This window comes from Pseudorasbora parva, chromosome 11, assembly GCF_024679245.1.
Source record: "Pseudorasbora parva isolate DD20220531a chromosome 11, ASM2467924v1, whole genome shotgun sequence".
Lineage (NCBI taxonomy): Eukaryota > Metazoa > Chordata > Actinopteri > Cypriniformes > Gobionidae > Pseudorasbora > Pseudorasbora parva.
This window is the reverse complement of record NC_090182.1, coordinates 16,727,310-16,748,842: the sequence shown is the minus strand read 5'-3', so window position 1 is coordinate 16,748,842 and position 21,533 is coordinate 16,727,310. Positions and strand designations below refer to the sequence as shown.

Sequence of the window (21,533 nt, the reverse complement as noted above, 5' to 3'; positions counted from 1 at the left end):
TTATTTTAATATACCTTTCTGGGTCTTGCTGTAAACAATTCATGCACATTATAAAAACATGTTGGCAACACTTTCTGTGATGACCATGCTTATAATGAATCATAACCATTTATACTTATTTATAAGGAAGTATTACTATATTATAAACATATTTATAAAGACTCATTAAAACCTATAATGCATTATAGGAAAAGTTGTAGTTACATTTATATTATTTCAATAATTACTCTGCATGGTCATAATCCATTATACACTGATTTATAAGCATTAATTAGTCACTTGTACGGTTCCATGAATGTATTTAAAAAGATGCAACCTGCTTTGCTATAATGGTATAATATTATAGTTACAATGACTTTTTAGTAATTCAGATTTATTTCTGTCAAATATATTGTTATTAATAGCCACGTTGTGTTCTTATAAATTTTAAATACAGTTGCTAATTTCTATAAATGCATCATTGATGGCAAAGTAAAGTGAAAACATAGCATGCAATTTTCCTAAAGCAAATATTTAGAAATCCTGAAGGTGTGCTCATTATACATTTTAAGTTGTTTATTTTTAACTGTAATTAATGAACAATAATATTCTTGTAATAAAATAATGACCCCCCCCCACGAACTCATTAATACAAACAGATAAAAAAATATTTTTAGCAAAACACTACAACAATATTTTTGATAGTATAATTCCAAACTGATATAAGCAATGACATGCATATGGCCAAGGAGATATAGATTTTAACAAATCAAAATTATCATTCATGATCTCTAATGTAAACATTAGATATTAAAGACATTATTGATAACTATTTTTTGTAGCAACTAAGTGTCTCTGGAACTATTTTATAGTTGATCATTTATAAATCTATAATACTATAAAAATAATATAAAATGTAACTATAACTGTTTATTAAATATGTTTATAAAATAGTAATAATTACTTATAAATTATTATAAATGTTGCTATAGTTCATTATAAGCATGGTCTTCAGACAAAGAGTTGCCAAAATGTCTTAAAAAAGAAATACTGCATGTATAAAACTGTCCAAAAGCTTGGGGTTGGTAAGATGTTTACATGTTCATGAAAGAAGTATCTTAAACTCATCAAAAATACACAATACATTTTATTATGTAATATATTCCTGTGATGCAAAGCTGATTTTTCAGCATCAGTACTCCAGTGTCATGATCCTTCAGAAATCATTCTAATATTATGATAATATGATAATAATATGATATCGTGCTCAGGAAACGTTTATTAAAGCTACACTTTGTAACTTTTTTAGTTTATTCTTAGCTAAAAACACTAAGTTCTTTCAAAAATATATGTGCTCATTAATGTATATTTACTTCTTTCAAGTAATAAAGTATTTTCATAAGTTTATAATATGCCATTGAAAATACATACGGGTGAGGGGTTCGAATGCTGGTCGCCATGTTGCTACTTCATCTTGAAAGTACATTAGCCAAAGAAGGACATACCCGTAAATTCAAGCTTCGCCTTTCACGTTTTAACACTCGACGGCAATCATGAACGAGGTCGAACTGGAAGCCATGTTAATCTTGGACTAAATAGGCCACCGTAGGAGTTAAAACGAAATCAGAATTGAGAGGAACAGAAACTATTATTCCCTGGATGGTCATATACCTTTTCACCGCTAGATGGGGGAAAATATCACACAGTGTAGCTTTAAAGTTCAAAAGGATAGTCTTTTTCTGAAAGAGAAATCTTGTAACATTATACATGTCTTTATTTTGATCAACTGAATGTGTCCCTGGTGAATAAAAGCTTTAATGTATTTAAAAAACATATTACTGACCCCAAACTTTTGTCTATTGTTGAATATGCTATTCTATTCTGAAACGCAATACTTTGTACAACACCTCCTGTGAAATTTGGAAAAAGTACCTTTTCCACAATCTGGCTGAGATCCGTCTTCAGAACTTCATTCACTTTGTCTAACTGTTCGGTCACATCAGGCAACTGAAAAAAAGCAGCCATGTGTTCTGGTTTTCTGCTTATATTCTACTTCTAAAAATCATCTGTCAACCATTGAGGTAATACTGTGTTGGGAAAAAAGATGATAAATCATTTTCATACCGATGAGTAGTTGGCTGATATTTCTAGCATGGGAAGCGTGATAAGTATGTTGCGACAGATCTCCGATGAGCGTGGATCTTTGCAGAGAGGATCGTTAAGGATGTTGCTAAGGCTGCCACGCACCAGGCTGAGGTTAGCCTGCAGTTTGACTGTTCCTTCCTGCAAAGTCTCCAAGGTCAAACTCACGTTCTCCAGAGCATCCTTAGTGTCTCGCATAGCTAAGAGAGTGAAAAAATAAGCAAACGCACGCATGTGATCATTTAAAATAGAGACAGCTCACATTAACCAAGGCACAAATAATTCTGAAGGACACAAAATCCACACACGCTTCTTTGATTTAATAATGCCATAATAAATATTATCCATTGCGGTGAGATGACATAGTTGCATCTTTCAGTGTATTTTATAACCTTGGTTTTAAGACACGGAATGGGCAGGTTCCACCAAGGAAGATACAACAATACACGTGGGAAAATAACTGGGCCAGGTTTTGTTGGGAAAGAAAAAGGAGTTGATCACAACTTTGTTACAGATAGAAGGTCACGGGAAGGACCAGCAGGGTCTATTACACTTTACCTTTAATGGCTTTCTCCACTTTGACTAACAAATCAAAGACAAAACAGTGAAATAAGACACTACCAAAACCAACATATTGTATGTCAACATTATATTCTCATGTGAGACTATATGATACATAACGATAAACAGTTTTCCCAGAAAAGGTGAAAGAAAGACAAAGAAAAATAAACAAAACAACGGTGAGTGACTTACTTCCAGTCATGCTGAGAGCCGCATGGAGGGCGGGCTGCACGTCTTTTCCCAACTCCTCATGTATCCTTCCACCCAAGAGCAGACCTACATCTGCAGACACAGCACCAATCAGCCTTGACATCAGGGACACTTTCTGTTCCACTAAAGAGGATCTGCAGCATACTTACTCTCCAGGTCATACAGCACCTGGTGCTTCACAGTGCCATACTGAGAGATCAGGTAATCAATTTGCTGAGGAAGAGATAACACAGCAATATATTTAGCTGTCAAGTCATCAGTCTATTATAGCAATTCTTAAACATCTACTAAGATTAATACTTTTGGTCAACTGCAGCACTATGCGATCAAAGATGTTTATATAATGATCTCTAACCTGTTCAATTTACCATTGTTTTGCAGTTACCATCCATCCATCCATCCATCCATCCATTTATTCATCCATCATCAGTTTATCCATCCATCATACATTAATCTATCACTATCTGTCTGTCTGTCTGTCTGTCCATCCATCCATCCTTCCATCCATCCACCTGTCCATCCATCCATCCATCCATCCATCCACCCTCCACCTGGCTCTCCATCCATCCATCCATCCATCCATCCATCCATCCATCCATCCATACATCAATTTATCTTTTCCTTCCATCTGTCCATCCGTCCGTCCGTCTATCCACCCATCAATTGATCCATCCATAAATCATCATTTTATCTATTCATCCATTCATATATATCCATCCATTCATCCATCCATTTATACATCCATCCATCGTCAATTTATCGTCCATCTGTCTATCCTTCTATCCATCATCCATAAATCATCTATCTATGTATCTATCTATGCTTGTATTTATGTATGTATGAATCTGTCTGTCTGTCCGTCCATCCGTCCAATTGATCTTTTCCTTCCATCTATATATATCTATACATTCATCAGTATAGTATATCCATCCATCCATCCATCCATCCATCCATCCATCCATCCATCCATCCATAATTTATCCATTCATAAATCCTCAATTAATCTATTCATCCATCCATCCATATCTATCTTTCTATCTATCGATCGATCGATCGATCGACCTATCTATCTATCTATCTATCTATCTATCTGTCTATCTATCTGTCTGTCTGTCTGTCTGTCTGTCTGTCTATCTATCACAGTATAGTAGTGTATGCTGATTATGGTTGTATTACTTACTGAAGGGGTCTGATTGGCGAAGGTGTGAAGATCTCTTAGGTTACTCTTCACCAGCCTCCTCATGCTCTTCAGCTGAGAACTCAGGTTCTGATTGGCTGCATATGCACAAAGGACCCCTGCCCTGATGGTTAAACAACACAAACTATATCAGGCCAGGAAAGCAAAAAAAGGACTGTATGTAAAAGAACATGTATGGTTGTTTATGGTCATGACAGCAAGATAAACCAAAAGCTACTCTCTGGAGTGCCAGTAGAGGGCAGCACTATAGTACAATTACAAGATGTATTTTCCTCACAACTTGGCTCTTCTGGTAGGATACTTTAATTGCCTCGCTTTGGGAATTTTCTCTTACTCCTGGGTTGCTTTATTGAGAACTGAGAGGCAACATAGGTCTATACAGGAAGACAGCACTTCTTTTATGCAACTCTGTGAATAAATCCAAAGGAACCTTCATCTGACACAGTTGTCAAAGCACTTCAAACAAACAAGGTTGACTGTGAGCTCTCCTTAATTAGACTGAGAGACACTTCAAGGCAAAAACAGCCCTGTATTAGTACCTATTCATGATTCACACATCCTAATTGGGCTCTCTTCTTTTGGTCCGCTCATGGCTACTGTGGGAGCTGTTGAACATTGGCAGCAACGTCTTCTATCATAGGCTTTCACTGCAGTCTGGGACAAAAGCCATGATTGACTTATGCAACAATAGCGCAAACAGGAAGGCTTTTTGTCATGTTGCATCAAAATGTGTGAATCACTCTATTCACTGTTGGTTTTGTGCATAAATGTGACAATTTCTCATAAAAGAGAAATCTATGGGTGCTGCTGCATATGAAGACTACACTGTAAAAAAAAATTCAGGTCACCAATTGAACATTTTCTAGTGACTTATCACATCTACATTTTTCAGTTGGCCGAACCAACTTGGGGGCACCGGGACTTTTATTATGACAGGATGGAACACTGTCACCAGGCGGCCACACTATTTCCGCTTTTCCGGTCATTAGTATGAGGTGATGCAGCTCTTTTTTTAAAATCAGATTATTAGGTACATTTAAGTTTAAAATGATGTTATGACGTTACTCGTTCGCTCAGTGGCTGCTGTGACACTTGTTCACACTGATAAGAGTAAAGCATTTCTGCCAAATAAAACCGGAAACTGAGGGTAACGCAGATATGACGCAATTGACAGGCGACTCCCTCAAACGCTATGCTGAAACATAGTCAACTGAACAAAATATATAACCCTGGCCTGGTGTCTTTTGGACATTTTACTACAAAAATACTACATAGTGCACCTTTAAACCAATTTCCTTCATTGTGTCAAATCAAATTTTTAAATTTCAATAAACTCAAAATTAAGGCAACCAGGTTATTTACTTTTTTAAGTTAAACCAACAAAACTTTTTTAGCAGTGCATAAATATATCCTAACTATCAAAACAATTAGATACTGAACCCATACACAGGTGTTAGACTTTCAATTTCATTACCATCTATACAAAAGGGGCAACATAGGAATAATTGTGTGCCATGTAACATATGTCTGTCCTGTCTTGTTTTGCACATGTGGGCTGCGTCTGAAACCTGGAAGTGCTGGCTTCAGATGACACATTTGAAGGCAGGAAGGCATCAAGCCACGTCCGAATCTTTTGTTTGCTTCTCTTTCTGTCTCCTGAGAGACCTTCATCTGATCGAATTCAGAAGGCATCATACATGTATCCTTCGCTGCCTTTGGTATCCCACAATCCTGCTTTCCATTCAGTGACAGTTGGGATAAAATTATGGTGTCCGAAAGTGGCGTCTGCTGGTCAGTTTGTGTGTAAATGTATGTTTTTTACCAATATTTTCCACTTCTGATGTCATAATGTAGTAATTAAATATTTGTTTAGTTCTCACCAAAGCTCGTTCTATTTTGCTGCAGATCATTAAACGGGTTTCGGATGCAGCCGTGGTGTTTTAGTTTGTATCTGGGCCATGTGCTCTTGTCTTTTGTCTGGACCTGGCTCTTCTTGTTATCTCATTATTGTTTAATTAACCCCACCTGTTCCCTCATGATTATTATAGTCTCCTTATGTCAGATCGGTGTCTTTCGTCTCGTTTTCCCTGTGATCCTTGATGTTCTGTTCCAAGCTGGTTTTGTTATTTCTAGTTTTATTTCCCCCCCCTTGTGGGTTTTTGGTTTTGTATTATGTTTATTTTGTCAATAAAGCACACACAAAGCAGTCAATAAAGTATTCCTCAATCCAGTTTTTCCTTGGTTTAACGTGATATATAGCTACTGCAGTGCATTCTAGAGAGTGTCATTCTTGTTTTGGAAAGAAATTTTACAAAAGAAAATATTGTGTAATGCTATACCCTTCATTAGTGTTTTAGATCATTGCTTTGAGTTTTTACTTTAAAAAATGTAAAGAAATTCATTGGACATACAACCAAGAAATGTAATTAGTAACACAAGTTTTGTGACAGAACATGAGTAATTACATAATTACATTAAATCTGACCAAATGACAATTAGGACCATTTGGAAAGACATCTCTGAAATCATTTCTATTCAAACAATTGACACAGGATCGATCTATCTATCTATCTATCTATCTATCTATCTATCTATCTATCTATCTATCTATCTATCTATCTATCTATCTATCTATCTATCTATCTATCTATCTATATTTTATAACTATTATTTTTTTTGACGAATAAATGTCAAATAAATCATATTGTTCCATCATATTGTTTTCTGACAACTTTATAAATAAGTATTGCCATCAAATTATTTAAATAAAAAAATGTAAAAAAGCTTTCTTAGAAATCAAGTGTTACTCCACCATGGTCAACGTAATAATGTAACGTAATAATATGCATGTATATATATGAGTGCATTATGAGTAATACATACTGAAAAATATATTACTAATAATGCATTACTAAATATTATGGCCCCACTTCATATTAGGTGTAATGTACTATAATTATTGTGTTCTTATTGTAATGAAAAGCACTTTTGCTGATATTGAGGTGGGATGCGGGTAAAGTTATGGGTCAGTTTAAGGGTAGGGTTAGGTGTGAGGGAAGTGTCAACAGTGTAACAAAAAATGTATTACAGATGTAATTACATGCAGGTATTTTTTTAATGTAAGTACAATGTAAAAACATGTATGTAAACAATAAATGCACTGTATAAAATGATTAATTTAAATGTTATAGTACATAGTAGTTTACCTAACTACTTTACCCATAGTATTAGTTACCTAACATAAAGTGGGTCAAATATGGTTAATTATTAGTAATTGCATATTTCTATAATATATTATTATTTATAATTATATGATATAATTAATATTAATTTTTCATTATATTCATTACGCTTACAGGAATTGTTATGATTTCTTAAATTCAAATTCAACTCTGCATTCTACTTGCTACCTTGGCTCATTCAATTACAGTTTAAAATCTGAAATAGAGCAAATAGCTGTCCAAATTTTAAGATGTAAAATCACTCACATGTGATGAAATTTTGTGCTAAATATGTAGATAGGTGGCATTGCAGAATGTTCTCAGGGCAAGAAACAGACCAGAGACTGATAGAGAATCAAAATGGATGGCTGGCTACAAAGCACCATTGTTTTCCTCATTCTCACCCCCTTATTCCCCATGTCCTCCACTCTCTCTGTCTTCATTGTGTGTTGGTAAGCTGCTATCTGCTCTGCTCCGTAAGGTCAGGGAAAAACATAGCAAGCAATGAACAAAGAGGCTTTGAAAATGATGAAATGCATTCTACACAGAGGGAAATGTGATGGTCTAAAACTCTACAGGGAACCTCCTTTGAAACAGCAGAAGAGAAGTTTGCTTTTTTAACAAGCAACTTTATATCTAAATCAATCTAAAATAAATAAAGATATATATTTCTGATGAACCGGCTTTTATTATATTTATATACATATGTGTGTATACACAAACACGTGTATACATACATACATGTGGGGACAACAAGTGTCAAGAAGTCATCAAGATAGATATTTGAGGTACAGACAGTACTAAGCTTAGGTTAAAAAGTTTTCAAACTCTGTGGTTAACTACACCTGATTTCTCACCAATACATATCATATTCTTCTTGCATTTCTTCATTAAATCTTTCCTTTTTGAAAAGGCTCTGAGCTCACTTTGGCATCATGGTGAACATACTGTAGGCTTTATGACTTGGGATGGTTCAGTGCACTGAAGAATGTCTCCATAGACTAAAGGAGGCAGGAATCGAGTTACTTCCACAATGATCGCTGTATTCATCCAGACTGGACCCTGGGGCAGGTCCCACAGCGTCCCTGTCTATAAATGCCTCTTATGGGGGTTTGAGGAGCAGGTGGGGTGAGAACCTCATTGACTGCCTCTTTAAACAGAAGATGACCCACCGGCTTTAGTTTCGCCCTGTCGTGAAGGCGTTCCAGGTCTACCTGTTGGTTCCTCTGTGCTCAACAGACCTGTAATGCGATCGGCCCACCACCCCGACACTGCCAAGCTACTGACCCAGACAAAGACAGCCACTGTCGACTGGAAAATGAGGGTCAGTCGTTTATTTTGGAAGGCTGGATAGGAAGGATGTTTTAAAAAAAAGTTCTGGACACCTTTGACAGAATTTAGCAGTTGTGTGCTTCAATTTCTTTACAAAACTATCATTTCAATTTAACTACAGGAAATGGATGAATTGCCCTGGGTAAACAGGCAACAAGTGTGTTCAGCATGGGTTTGAGTTGTTCATTCATTTTTGGGTCAATTTATGTACTTCTGTGTGTAAATAATACAATGATAAAATGGAAATGAATGAACAAAACACAAACATTACATTTTATTTTTGATGACTTTGCAATTATAATATAAAACGAGAAGGTCTGTCCAAACTTTTGACCAGAAGATTAATAAAACAGCATTTTTTCCCAAATTAGACTTCAGATGAATTATTCCACAGGAAATTGAAATGTTCCCATAAAGGTTTCCAGAAGTTTTAAGTTGAATATGTTTGTGCAAATGTAAGAGGCAAGCCCCATGTGTGCAGTTAAAGTAGGCCAGATCGGGCGGGTAATTGAAGTGTGAGACAATCATTTCTCTTTTCCATTCATGTGTAGGACAGAAGGAGGGCACATGATTAACCACACAAACAAAAGCTTTCTCTCACCATTCTGTGCCACAAAAATATTGTGGGTGTTTTTTTCAGCTGAATATTACAGCTAAAATAGTCATCATTCATGATCATAACTAACTCAAGACACTTTCGACAATGATCTTCATTTGTATTCGGTGGACTGATGATGGTAATATCAGATGATGGATCTATTTAAAGTCTGCTTTGCAACACAATCACAACCCTGCTAATACACAGATGAAAGTCAAATGTACAGTTATGTGCCAAGGCGAGCTGTACAACCATTATGATGACTGAAAACACACAAACACACACACACAGTAACCATGGTTTCTCTCTTAGGCAAACACATTCACCCATATTACTAACTAGACATAGACAATCCTCAGGCACTAGTCACCTTAAATCAGGGTTTCTACACCAAGGATCCGTTTCATAACTCAAAACTGTTGGAGGACGTCACAATAAGTCAGTGTGATTTCAATTTCCCAATTTACAAATTCTAAATGAAATACCACACTACTCAATATCCTGAAGAAAGGTCCACCAATAGGAGTAGTCGCTGTTACTATAGAAACTGAGAGTGATGTCATGAAATCCGACTCCCCACACTCTCATATTTGCAGTCTTGTGTTTTATATATGTATAATGTTTTGCAGTATATTGTATTGACTTAAAGTCTGTGGTTAGTGTATCTTCATTTCTCATCTACTGCCTGGTGTGGTAAACAATACACACAAATGGAGGTCCCATCATTTCAGAAAAATTGCCCCAAATGACTATAAATCCTGCATTAACCCTACACAACCAAAAGAACAACATCAGCAAAAAGAGAAATATTTTTTTTAGATACTACTGTTCAAAAGTTTGGGGTTAGACATTTTTTGAAAGGAAATATTAAGCAAGGATGCATTAAACTGAACAAAAGAGATACAAAAGATACATAAAATGAATACATAAATGCTGCTCTTTTAAACTTTCTATTCATGAAATAATCATCAAAGTTTCTACAAAAACTGCATACCGATAATGTTTCTTGAGCAACAAATCAGCATATTAGTATAATTTCTGAAGGATCATGTGAAAATATAGCTTTGCCATCAAAGGAATAAATTACATTTTAAAATATATTCAAAAGAAAACGTTCATTTTTATTTGTGATAATGTGTCACAATATTTCAGTTTGTATTGTATTTTTGACCAGATAAATGGTGAGCATAAGAGTCTTCTTTCAAAAACATTAAATCTCACGACCCCATACTTCTGAACGGTAGGGCTTGTAATATAGTGAGGTAACACAGAGGACTTTTGACTCTTTTCCCTTCCATTTTGCATTTTGCTCATTTATTAATACACATCTTTATATCAGATGGGTGAAAGCTGTTATAGAGGACTGAGACAATATCTGTGAAAAATACTTTTGCTGCAATATGTTCAATCTAATCAAGACTGGAGAGCCAGACGCTCACGCTAACCTTCTCTGCTCACACACATGCTAAACAAAAATGTAAAAACGCACTTGCACATATGTGCCTGAAACGATTAATTACCAAGACTGAATCAAGATCTATCCATGCATTATAATATTTCAAGGATGAACGAAACGAAAACAAGCTAAACTCACATTAACAGCACAGATACTGTGTAAATGTAGCTTTTCTATGATTAAACGGGGGTGGTTTAATGAATGAATGTGTGAGTATGGCACAGCCCAGCTGCACTATGCTGTCATGTGGATTCACAGGCTCTACTGTATTGAATTTGACAGGCTATCTCTGCAAGCTGAGCCCTGGGGTTGGCAGAAGAGCAGTGGCCCTGGTGACCTTCAATGCCCTGAGCATAACGCTCCTTCTGAGTAGCAGCCGGGTTTCTGCTCTACATCCAATCACAGCTAAGAAACAGCCAGCCGAGTCACCCAGGAATGACAAATCACAAATTAGACCACTTTAATATCTCAAGATTTTCTCCAAGATTTAGAGCCCTTACTTTACATCAGTAATTCTCAAGAAACATCATAAGAGAAGTCTTCTAGGCTTTAAAAAATAAGCTATGAGCAATGAAATCTGTAAATATGTGTGTGCGGCTTTACATTTAGGACCACAGTTAAAGATGATTCATTTACTGAATGAATCTGCTCATTAAAATGTATGTAAACCCTGATTTCTTTTCCATATCAATGCAAAATATATGATCCATGTTCTGTAAACTATTGATTTAGGAATGTTTAAATATAAATGCACATACAATATTAAATCTATAATAAAAACGACATGCAAAAGCATCAAAGTGTATATTTATGTGTTAAAGAGCAGCCTTGCTCAGAATGAGGTCACAAATTTATGCGAGCAGTCATTTGTGAATAACAGCTATTACATCTATTTTTAGCTCAGTGGCACATGGCAACTTTATGCCATATACAAGGCAAAAATATTCATTATATATAAACTAATTAGTTCAAAAGGTTGGGGGTCTATTATTTATTTTTTGATGAATTAGGGATTCATCGATAGTAAAGATATTTACAATGTTAATTAATTTCTATTTCAAATAAATGCTGTTCTTTTGTACAGTACAGTAAAAAAAAAAAAATATTCAACAGTAATATTCTGCAGCACAACCATTTTTAACATTGATAATAACAATAAATATTTCTTGAGCAGTAAATCGGCATATTAGAATGATTTTTAAAGGATCATGCGACACTGAAGACTGGAGTAATGATGTTGAAAATTCAGCTTTGCCACCACAGAACTCAAACAGAAAACTTATTTTAAACTGTAATAATATTTTTCAATATTACTGCTCTTATTGTATTTTTGATCAAATAAATTCAGCCCTGGGTAGCATAACAAACGTCTTTCAGAAACATGAGGAAAAAAATGCAGCTTTGCCAATTAGTCACACAAATGAAATCAAATGATCTTTCACTACTTGCTGTCACAAGTGGTTGCAGGGGACGAATCAGGCAAAAACAGGCAACAAATCACACAATACAAGGACGAGACCTGACCAGAAGTGAACAGAACAGGGAGATTATATAAGGGAACTAATGAAGGAGAACGTAATCAGGGAGAACAGAACAGGTGTAAATAGTTCACTAATCAGACACACAACAAGGGCAAATAAACCGAACAAGACATGACAAGACAAGACAAAATACAAACGAGACAGGAGTCCATGAGTGTTACATGTGCAGCCACCTGAATCATGCATGCTAAACGTGTAACAAACAGATATTCATGCATGTAAGTGATCTAAAGTCTGGAAAACAGCCTGACAAAGTGTTACAGGAAATGTACTAAAAATAAAAGTATATGCCTCAAGCTGTTATTTTGGCTGACCATCAAACTATTGTGTTCATGACTGGGCTGACAGTGTCCCTAAGAAATTCAGTTTTTCTCTTAAAAGTGAGATGGCACTAATGAGGATTTTCTTGTCATAATTGGGTCACTTCTTTAATTATTCATCAAGCCTACATTATGCCCAATGTTTCAGAAGAAAACAGCAGAGCCCTCAGAAAAGCAAGTCGAGTTCAAGCAATTAAAATAAAATTTCAGTGTTCGGAAAACAAATGACAAGACGGGTCAACAAAACTCAAGGTTAAGCCGTTACTAAGAAAACACTCTATACATAAAAAGGTGACCAACTCATAATCTCCACCCCTTGAGATGCTTCATACTTAAGAACATTTCCATAATCTCTCTCCACTCAGGATGATCACATAATATGTGAATGATTTTCAGTTAAACTTCATACCACGAGACTAAGTGGCGCCTGTATTACTTTTAAACAAGATTGACCCTGAAGAGAGCAGTGTGTAAAGTAGCCATGTTATGGCTTAATCAGAATGTAAAGGTTAAAAACCCAGGAGGTTTTTACATGTGGAGACATGCCCATCTCCAGGCAGCCAGGCATGTGCTATGGAATCTTTAATAAAGAGCCAGCCAGCTGAATCCATAAAGCAGAGGCACATCAAACACACTAATCAGGGTGCCGTTGCTATCCTGGAGTTCCTGCTATTGTGCTATCCTGCTGTATTTCTTTCTGAAGTGTACACTTGTCTACAATATGCCTTCGGGAACATGGTGACTTTAGGACAGGGAGATTAACTGCAAACTCAAAAGTATCCATGTCGAGGTCTTTGATTGAACTTATCATCATCTTTTGAATTTTCTCTTGATGATTTAAGACTCGTTCACACTAACAACGATTACTATAGCGATAACTTCATTAGCGTCCGCACCACAATATCATTCTGTTTATTCTAAGCGTGTGCTTGTCTGTCGCTTTAAATGCTCAAGCTTGTTATAGCAGGATTGATTCTGATTGGCTGTCAATGTTTTTATCAGCTGGATAAAAACGTTCTGAAAGTGATTCAGATGATATTGTTTCTCTGTTCCGTTGTCGAGAATACTGTTGTGGAACTCTGCTATTATCCTATTGAAAAGGATTTTTATATCACTATATCTTTATTGTTATCTTTATAGTTAACGTCCTTGGTGTGAACAGGTCTTATTTAATAATTTTTTTTTAAATCAACTTTTTTTACACGGTTGGCATTGATTTAAAGCAATAGTTCAGTGAATGGCAACCCAAAAAAGTGCATCCATTCATTATAAAAGTTATCCACACAACTCAAAGGAAATTTTTCCTACACAAAACCCATAACTTTGCTTCAGAAGGCCTTTATTAACCCCACGGACCCGTGTGGATTACATTTATAATGGATGAATGCAGTTTTTGGGGCTTTTTTGGGCTGCCTTTCGCTGCCGTTATAACGCTTGGATTATCCCGGACATTTTTTAATACTCAGATTGTTTTTGTCTGAAAGAAGAATGTCATATACCACTAGGATGGCTTGAGGGAAAGTAAATTCTGGGATAATTTTCATCTTTGGGTGAACTATCCCTTTAAAAGGGATATAAAAAACATTCAATGGAAGCCCATCAACTGTTTGGGTACCGACAACGTTTTGTGTTCAGCTGAAGAAATTCATAAAGGTTTGGAAAAACTTGAGAGCAATTGATGACTGAAGCTTTTTTTGTGTGTGTGTACGTGTGTGTGTGTGTGTGTGTGTGTGTGGGGGGGGGGATTAACCCTTTAATTATACTTACAATCAACATATATATATATATATATATATATATATATATATATATATATATATATATATATATATATATATATATATTTTTTTTTTTTTTTTACCATTTTAAAAGTTTTTTCCCCTCATTTAGCTTGTTGAAAGCATTATAAGATTTAACATTTTCCACCAAGAATAAATGTGATGCCTTGGATTTGAATTTGCTCAAAAGAAGACATCTTGCTAGACAGACATTTTGGAACATCCTTTGCATTGTTGTGCACATGATACCTTAAAATACAGCCTGTGCATGTTACATGTAAATGTTACACATGCAAGCACACATGCGCATTCAGACAAACACAAAAAACTTACGTGATAATGAAGGTAGTTGTGAGTAACAGTGTGGTCAGCAGTCCTCTAAGGCAGTCTGCGTTCTTCCGCTGTCTCTGGTGCATCTCTCCTCCACAGTTATCACAGCACCGGCACAAACAAAAGAGAAGCCCCACCAGCGGTAGCAGCACGGTGAACAGCAGGCCCAGTGCCGCACACACCACAAAACCAATCTCATAATAAATCACCTGCGCACAACACAAAGTTACACAGATTAGAATTTCTTAAATGTTCAATAAATACAAACAAATTGAGTTATGATTTGAGATGGTTTCCTCAATGCAGTATAAGCCTGGTCCACAATGAATTCCAGGAAAATAAATCTCAGTAAAGGAACTCATCCAAGTTACATAGGCTTAAAGATTCGGATTAGTTCATCAACTTCTAAAAGGAAGGAAAGAGAGCCATGTGCACTGTAAAAAAAATTCAATAAGTTATGACAATGTATGTTTTTACATTGTTTTAACTCATCAAACTAAGTTAAGAAATGTTAAACTGTTTTTTATTAGTTATACATGATGTAACTAATTTAAGTCAGTTTAACATAATTTAAGTTGAAATAACTTAAACATCCAAGTCGATTGTCCTGCAAAATTTCAAAATTTGCCTTTTTTTTACAGTGTGTGTATGTTTTAGAACTACACTAAAGGAGCACTTCATACACAGACATTATTATATTATGTTATTATTATTATTATGTTAAACAGTAAAAGGAGCATCAAGATATATTTAACAAGCTACAACATATTTTCACGGTTCATAATTTAAAAAAAAAGGCAATGAGACAAGCAAAACATTTGCTAGAGGAAAGCCGATATCCTTGACTCAAAAGCCTACCAAGGAAACTGCATTTGAAATTAGGTAAATTAAACCATGCAAATTTTCCATGCTATATGTATAACATGATGGAATAATGTGAAACATTTGATCCATATGCTACCATTGAATCCGTTTGCATGTCCTGTGGCATTATGGGCACTTCTGAATGAGCAGGGCTCTCCTCAGGCTAGCTTGTGGATAAGCTTAATCCGCTGAATAAACCAGAGGCTTTGTCTGTCACCAAGAACCCTCACTTCTCCTCAAGGGTAGAGCCTTTCCATATTTAAAATTCTCTAAAAGTGGTTTTAAAAGCTCATTTCCCCCATGCCTCTGTGGGTAAGAACCGAAAGTCTTGTTGGAAATTACACAAAAAGCTTAGCAGCTAAGACTATCAAGGGGAACTTCACACTCATAGCATAACACCTTGGGCATGAGGTTATTGACCGTTCGACTATGAGTCTCACTGACCCTCTGCTGAGCTTCTCTAGTATCAGCATGTTCAAGCTTTAGACTGGCTCATCTCGGGATAACATCACCGCTGTTAGCGCAGCCGCACACCTCACTGGGTCAGAGCTGAAGCCGAGCTAAAAATTGCAGACTGCAGGCGAGGACATTTTTGATTATCTTACCAATTACAGAGATGAAAGTGACATTTAATACCTGGGTTTTCAATATAGGATGGCCAAAAAAAAAAGTTCAATGAATATATTCTAACATTAAAAACTGTATTAAAAGTGTGTAATGTTGATTTAGACCTGAGGTGTAGCAGTTAGCATATAGATGTGGTGCTTATAGGCAGGTGATAAATTGAATCCAGCTTTTTAGAGGAAAAATGTATTCATGCTTCTTTTTTATAGATTAATTAGTGCGGTATCAGGGCTTGATATTGTAAGCATTTGCGACTAAACAGAGATGTTTGCAAACTTTATAATGTAGGAGCATGTGTGCTAATGAAATAAGTCCCTCTAGGTTCCATATAGAACCATAGGGTTCTTAACTCAACTCCAAAGAACCTTTTAGGCTAAAAAGGTTCTATAATGACAAGAAAGAACCCTTTTTGTCACAAAGGTTTTTAAAGGGATTTAATTCTTATTACATTATTCTGCAACATTTTGTAGTTGTAATTAAATTGTTTATTAAACTGTTGTAGTAATTTCATATCACATTTTAATCATGCTGATTTTTGGATGAGAAAAACTGAAATGGCATTCTTTGTGTGATATTGATTAACTACGTAAAATTAGATAAATATATACATTTTATAACCCTCATATCTTGAATGTTGTGATCTTTCACATGCATACAAAAATGCATTTGAATACACTGAGTAATGCAGTGAAATGTTTGTCAATAAAATAAAATATTTAATCCGGAAAGGACAGAACAAGTGATAATGAATGAACCCCTAAAAGGTTCCAACTATAGTTTTATGAAATTTAAGGTCATAATTTTTTTAAAATAGTATAAAACTGATTATATTAAGAGGTCCTACATTTGGGGGATTATGCATACTTTTTATTTTGTTTTAAATTTTTTTTTAATTGAAATATTAAACAGCTCTAAGTAGTTTTCCCTTTAATTTGGGTATCACAATTACTCCTACTCTAACCTATTGTGTCTGCTTAAAGACCTAAAAAAAAAAAAAAAAAAAAGCACGTTAAAGAAAAACTCCAGGGGTGCATCTCAGTCAGATCCCGTGTTCAGTATTCAGGGCAAATATCAGGGAGCTGACCATTTTAATGACTGTTTCAATTGCAAAATCCTTCCAGTGCTCTGAAATGTGCGCTTTCTAAAAAGTCCCACAATGCAAACCAGCGAGCATCGATGCTCACCATGTTCCCTTACCAGAAGTTCTGAAGCATGACACATTATTCATGTGACCCAACCCACTACACACAAATGACACACGAGATGTTTTGAAAAAACAAACAAACACGTTATCTACATATATATCATCATAAACATAAATGCTAGACAGGCACTGAACATAATATACCTAACATTTACACTTACCTAAAGGATTTTTACGAACACCATACTAATACTGTGTTTGACCCCCTTTCGCCTTCAGAACTGCCTTAATTCTACGTGGCATTTATTCAACAAGGTGCTGAAAACATTTTTTTTTTTTTAAATGTTGGCCAATATTGATGCACATCCAGGGCACGAAGCTCCTGTTCCACCACATCCCATAGATGCTCTATTGGGTTGAGATATGGTTACTCTGGGGGCCATTTTAGTACAGTGAACTCATTGTCATGTTCAAGAAACCAATTTGAAATGATTTGAGGTTTGAGACATGGTGCATTATCCTGCTGGAAGTAGCCATCAGAGGATGGGTACATGGTGGTCATAAAGGGATGGATATGGTCAGAAATAATGCTCAGGTAGGCCGTGGCATTTAAACAATACCCAATTGGCACTAAGGGGCCTAAAGTGTGCCAAGAAAACATCCCCCACACCATTACACCACCACCACCAGCCTGCACAGTGGTAACAAGGCATGATAGATCCATGTTCTCATTCTGTAAATGCCAAATTCTGACTCTACCATCTGAATGTCTCAACAGAAATCGAGACTCATCAGACTAGGCAACATTTTTCCAGTCTTCAACTGTCCAATTTTGTGAGCTTGTGCAAATTGTTGCCTCTTTTTCCTATTTGTAGTGGAGATGAGTGGTACCCGGTGGGGTCTTCTGCTGTTGTAGCCCATCCGCCTCAAGGTTGTGGCATCACAAATGCTTTGCTGCATACCTCGGTTGTAAGGAGTGGTTATTTCAGTCAAAGTTGCTCTTCTATCAGCTTGAATCAGTCGGCCAATTCTCCTCTGACCTCTAGCATCATCAAGACATTTTCACCCACAGGACTGCCGCATACTGGATGTTTTTCCCTTTTCACACCATTCTTTATAAACCCTAGAAATGGTTGTGCGTGCAAATCCCAGTAACTGAGCAGATTTTGAAATATTCAACCACAATATGGCAACCATACCACACTCAAAATGGCTTAAATCATCTTTCTTTCCCATTCTGACATTCAGTTTGGAGTTCAGGAGATTGTCTTGATCAGGACCACACCCCTAAATGCATTGAAGCAACTGCCATGTGATTGGTTGATTAGATAATTGAATTAATGAGAACTTGAATAGGTGTTCCTTAAAATCCTTTAGGTGAGTGTATAATTAATTTACGGCTGAAATTTTGCAGGTAACAAGCAAAGTATTTATCATAATGTACTTTAACATTAAAAACATTATTTGCCATGTAGTCATGTCACAACCAGTGTCTCAATGTGTAGTGAGCCAGGGTCCTGAATATAAGTACACAATCTACAGATTCAGGAGCTAGGAAGCTAGGGAACTTACTGAGACTATGTCTATTGCAATTTTTTTTATCTACTTAATGCCGTGTTCCAAATGGATGACACAATCACAAAATTAGATGAGAAACAGACTTCTGAACAGCAAGAGTGCAGGGCTGGTTTCTGTAAGGGTTAGGTGGAACTAAGGAATGAGGGTGGTCAGACTTGGGTTTGGTTTGGCCCTTGACACCAATAGCAGTCTACACACACACACTTTACCTGTAGCGTCAGAACAATGTTTTCTGGCTGGGAGGTGCCAGATGATGATGCATGCAGAACGGCAAAAATAGAAGAAAATACAGAACAGATGGTAAGCCAAATCAAATAAACAGTTAAATAGGCAAATAAAACCACTTAAGAACTAGGAAGAACACTGGTCATCTGTGATGGAAACCAGACCCATCACAGTGAAATCATGGATTTGGCTGACCGTCACATCCATATCCAGCTTTCCATATTCTTAAGTGTCACAAGAGCAAAACAGAACAAAACTGAAAAGTGGAGCGTGGATATGATTAAAGATTAATTGGGTGATGTTTAGCCAATTTGAGATCATTCTTCAACCTTGTAAAATGTCACTAAATACTTTGTAAAAGAGATGCTCATTTAAAATAAGCTTAAATTGATAATTAAGTGATTATGCTTGAATAAACAAGAATTACCCTTGAATAACCCTATAAAGAAAATAATATAAAAAATACATCTTTATTCACAGTCTTCAGTGTCACTAATCCTTCAGAAATCATTCTTATATGCTTATTTGGTGCTCAAGAAACATTTATTATTATTAATAATAAATGTCCTGTCCTGCTGGAGGAATTCAAATGAGCAGCATTTATATAATATAATACACCACTATGAACACCATAACCAGTCTGTGTATTTCCGAGTAAATCCGAGATTTCCTCTCAGCAACAAAAGAAATGTTGGTGAAACTGATTCATTAAGTTTTACCCCATATGTTTTTTTTGTTCCCAGGAGTAGGATGCTGACACTTCAAAGCAAGAGCGGTTGTTTAATTAAACTCATTTTTGTTATTAAAAAGCAACAAATAGTTTCTTCCTCTATTTACTACAGGCTATAATGGCAAAAGCAATTAACAGCTCTTCCAGAATAAGCGTATAATAGGGCAAGGCTCGCTCCTTTACTTTCATACTCAATTAAGATATTGTTTCATAATAGATGCGTTGAGACAATGTCCCCACAACTTAACTGCAGTGGCGGAGCACGTAATCGCATGGAGGTTCAGGTAGGCACAGTCACATACACTTACCTTCTGGTACTCGGATTGTATGGCTCCGAATTTATCCTTTGCCACGCTGATGACGAGATCTGCAATGACAGGGGAAAACAAAGTCAGCATGCTTCGGCCTCTTTCAGTGCCGCCACGTCAGAACAAGTTACGTAATATTATTCAGCAGCATCCAGCTGAACCCCCCCACACACACAAACAACGAGCCCATTGTGGATGAGCGTAAACCCTTCAGTACTGTTTCAAAGAGTGTTTAGCCCCTAGCTGCCTCCAGTACTACAATTACCACAATCGTGATAGAAAATATTAGTTGTCTTCATACAAACAGACATCAAAGTTTCTGCAAAAAGTTTAGTTGGTATATGAACTCCTCGTCGGAGTTTCTGTACACTGTAAAACCCAACAAGTTACGGTAACTCAAACCATTTGAGGAAACCGATTGCTTCAAACCAATTAAGTTTTAAAACCATTAAGTATGAGTACTGAAAACTCATATACATTGAGTTAAATTAACTCATATTTTAGTGTTGTTTAAGTGTTAAAACTTATATTTTAGTGTTGTGTTGATCAATTATTAAGAGTAAACTGCACTTAAAGATTTTAAGTTAATTTTATTAATTCAGTTTGAATTCAGGTAACAAATCTAACTAAGTCTTAACAACTACATGGTTACTTAAATGGTTTTAGGAAACAGATTGCGGCAAATGGTTTAAGTTCATCAAACTCAAAGTGATTAAGTTACATAAGACTAAGCACAAGCTAACATTGGTACAAAATGAAGACAGAACAGGAGGGTATTTTTAAGTAATTTATTGAAATATAACATTTACATCATAAATACAGTATGCCATATGTTCACAAATATAACTAGACAAAAAATATTAGACTTTTTCACCAAATAAAACAGCACAAACATGTTTAAAAAAGTCATAACATTTAAATAACCAAACATATAAAATAAAAAAAATTATGTAAAAAGGTACGTTTCCTCAAAAAGCAAAAGCACTGTATGATCTTTAATGTACTCTAAGTGTATTGCACTGACCGAAGACTTGGCAGACATCACCACCTCATCTTTAAAGACAATCAAAGCATCCAGTGGGTTTAAAGGTAACGTTCCCTCTTCCTCCTCGACAGTAAGGATGGTGACTGTTGGCTTCTGCACCTGGTCAAGCTCCTTTTTCTATATGCATTGGAAAAAAAGTTTGTATGTCACCACATATAAAAATAACCCTTGTCAGGGCAGACACCATATTTCAATTTTCATAAATAAAAAAAACGTTGTTATAAGGAACGGATTATTGTTGATTTAATTGGGCGTGTGCTTATTTAAAACCCTGTAGTTCAATTTTGTAAAGATGTTAAGTTGTTTGTCAGCAAGGTTTAATTGGGGGAAAAACATTTTCAGGGGTGTA

At 35.8% G+C, this 21,533-nt stretch overlaps 1 protein-coding gene across 11 annotated transcripts in view; it reads right to left on the bottom strand.

Moving 5' to 3' along the window:
- prom1a (prominin 1a) overlaps window positions 1-21,533 on the bottom strand; it is a 79,146-nt gene that overhangs the window by 15,597 nt on the left and 42,016 nt on the right. For 8 of the 11 annotated variants that reach the window (XM_067457236.1, XM_067457234.1, XM_067457243.1 and 5 more), the window contains exons 2-9: window positions 20,140-20,198; window positions 19,086-19,112; window positions 14,670-14,875; window positions 4,073-4,193; window positions 3,042-3,105; window positions 2,875-2,964; window positions 2,104-2,321; window positions 1,912-1,986 (exon numbers count right to left, since the gene is read on the bottom strand). In XM_067457236.1, the coding sequence (XP_067313337.1) occupies window positions 1,912-1,986; window positions 2,104-2,321; window positions 2,875-2,964; window positions 3,042-3,105; window positions 4,073-4,193; window positions 14,670-14,875; window positions 19,086-19,112; window positions 20,140-20,198 (860 nt within the window). The remainder of the gene's footprint in view (window positions 1-1,911; window positions 1,987-2,103; window positions 2,322-2,874; window positions 2,965-3,041; window positions 3,106-4,072; window positions 4,194-14,669; window positions 14,876-19,085; window positions 19,113-20,139; window positions 20,199-21,533) is intronic. The other 3 variants (XM_067457237.1, XM_067457238.1, XM_067457245.1) reach the window with 1 other exon arrangement.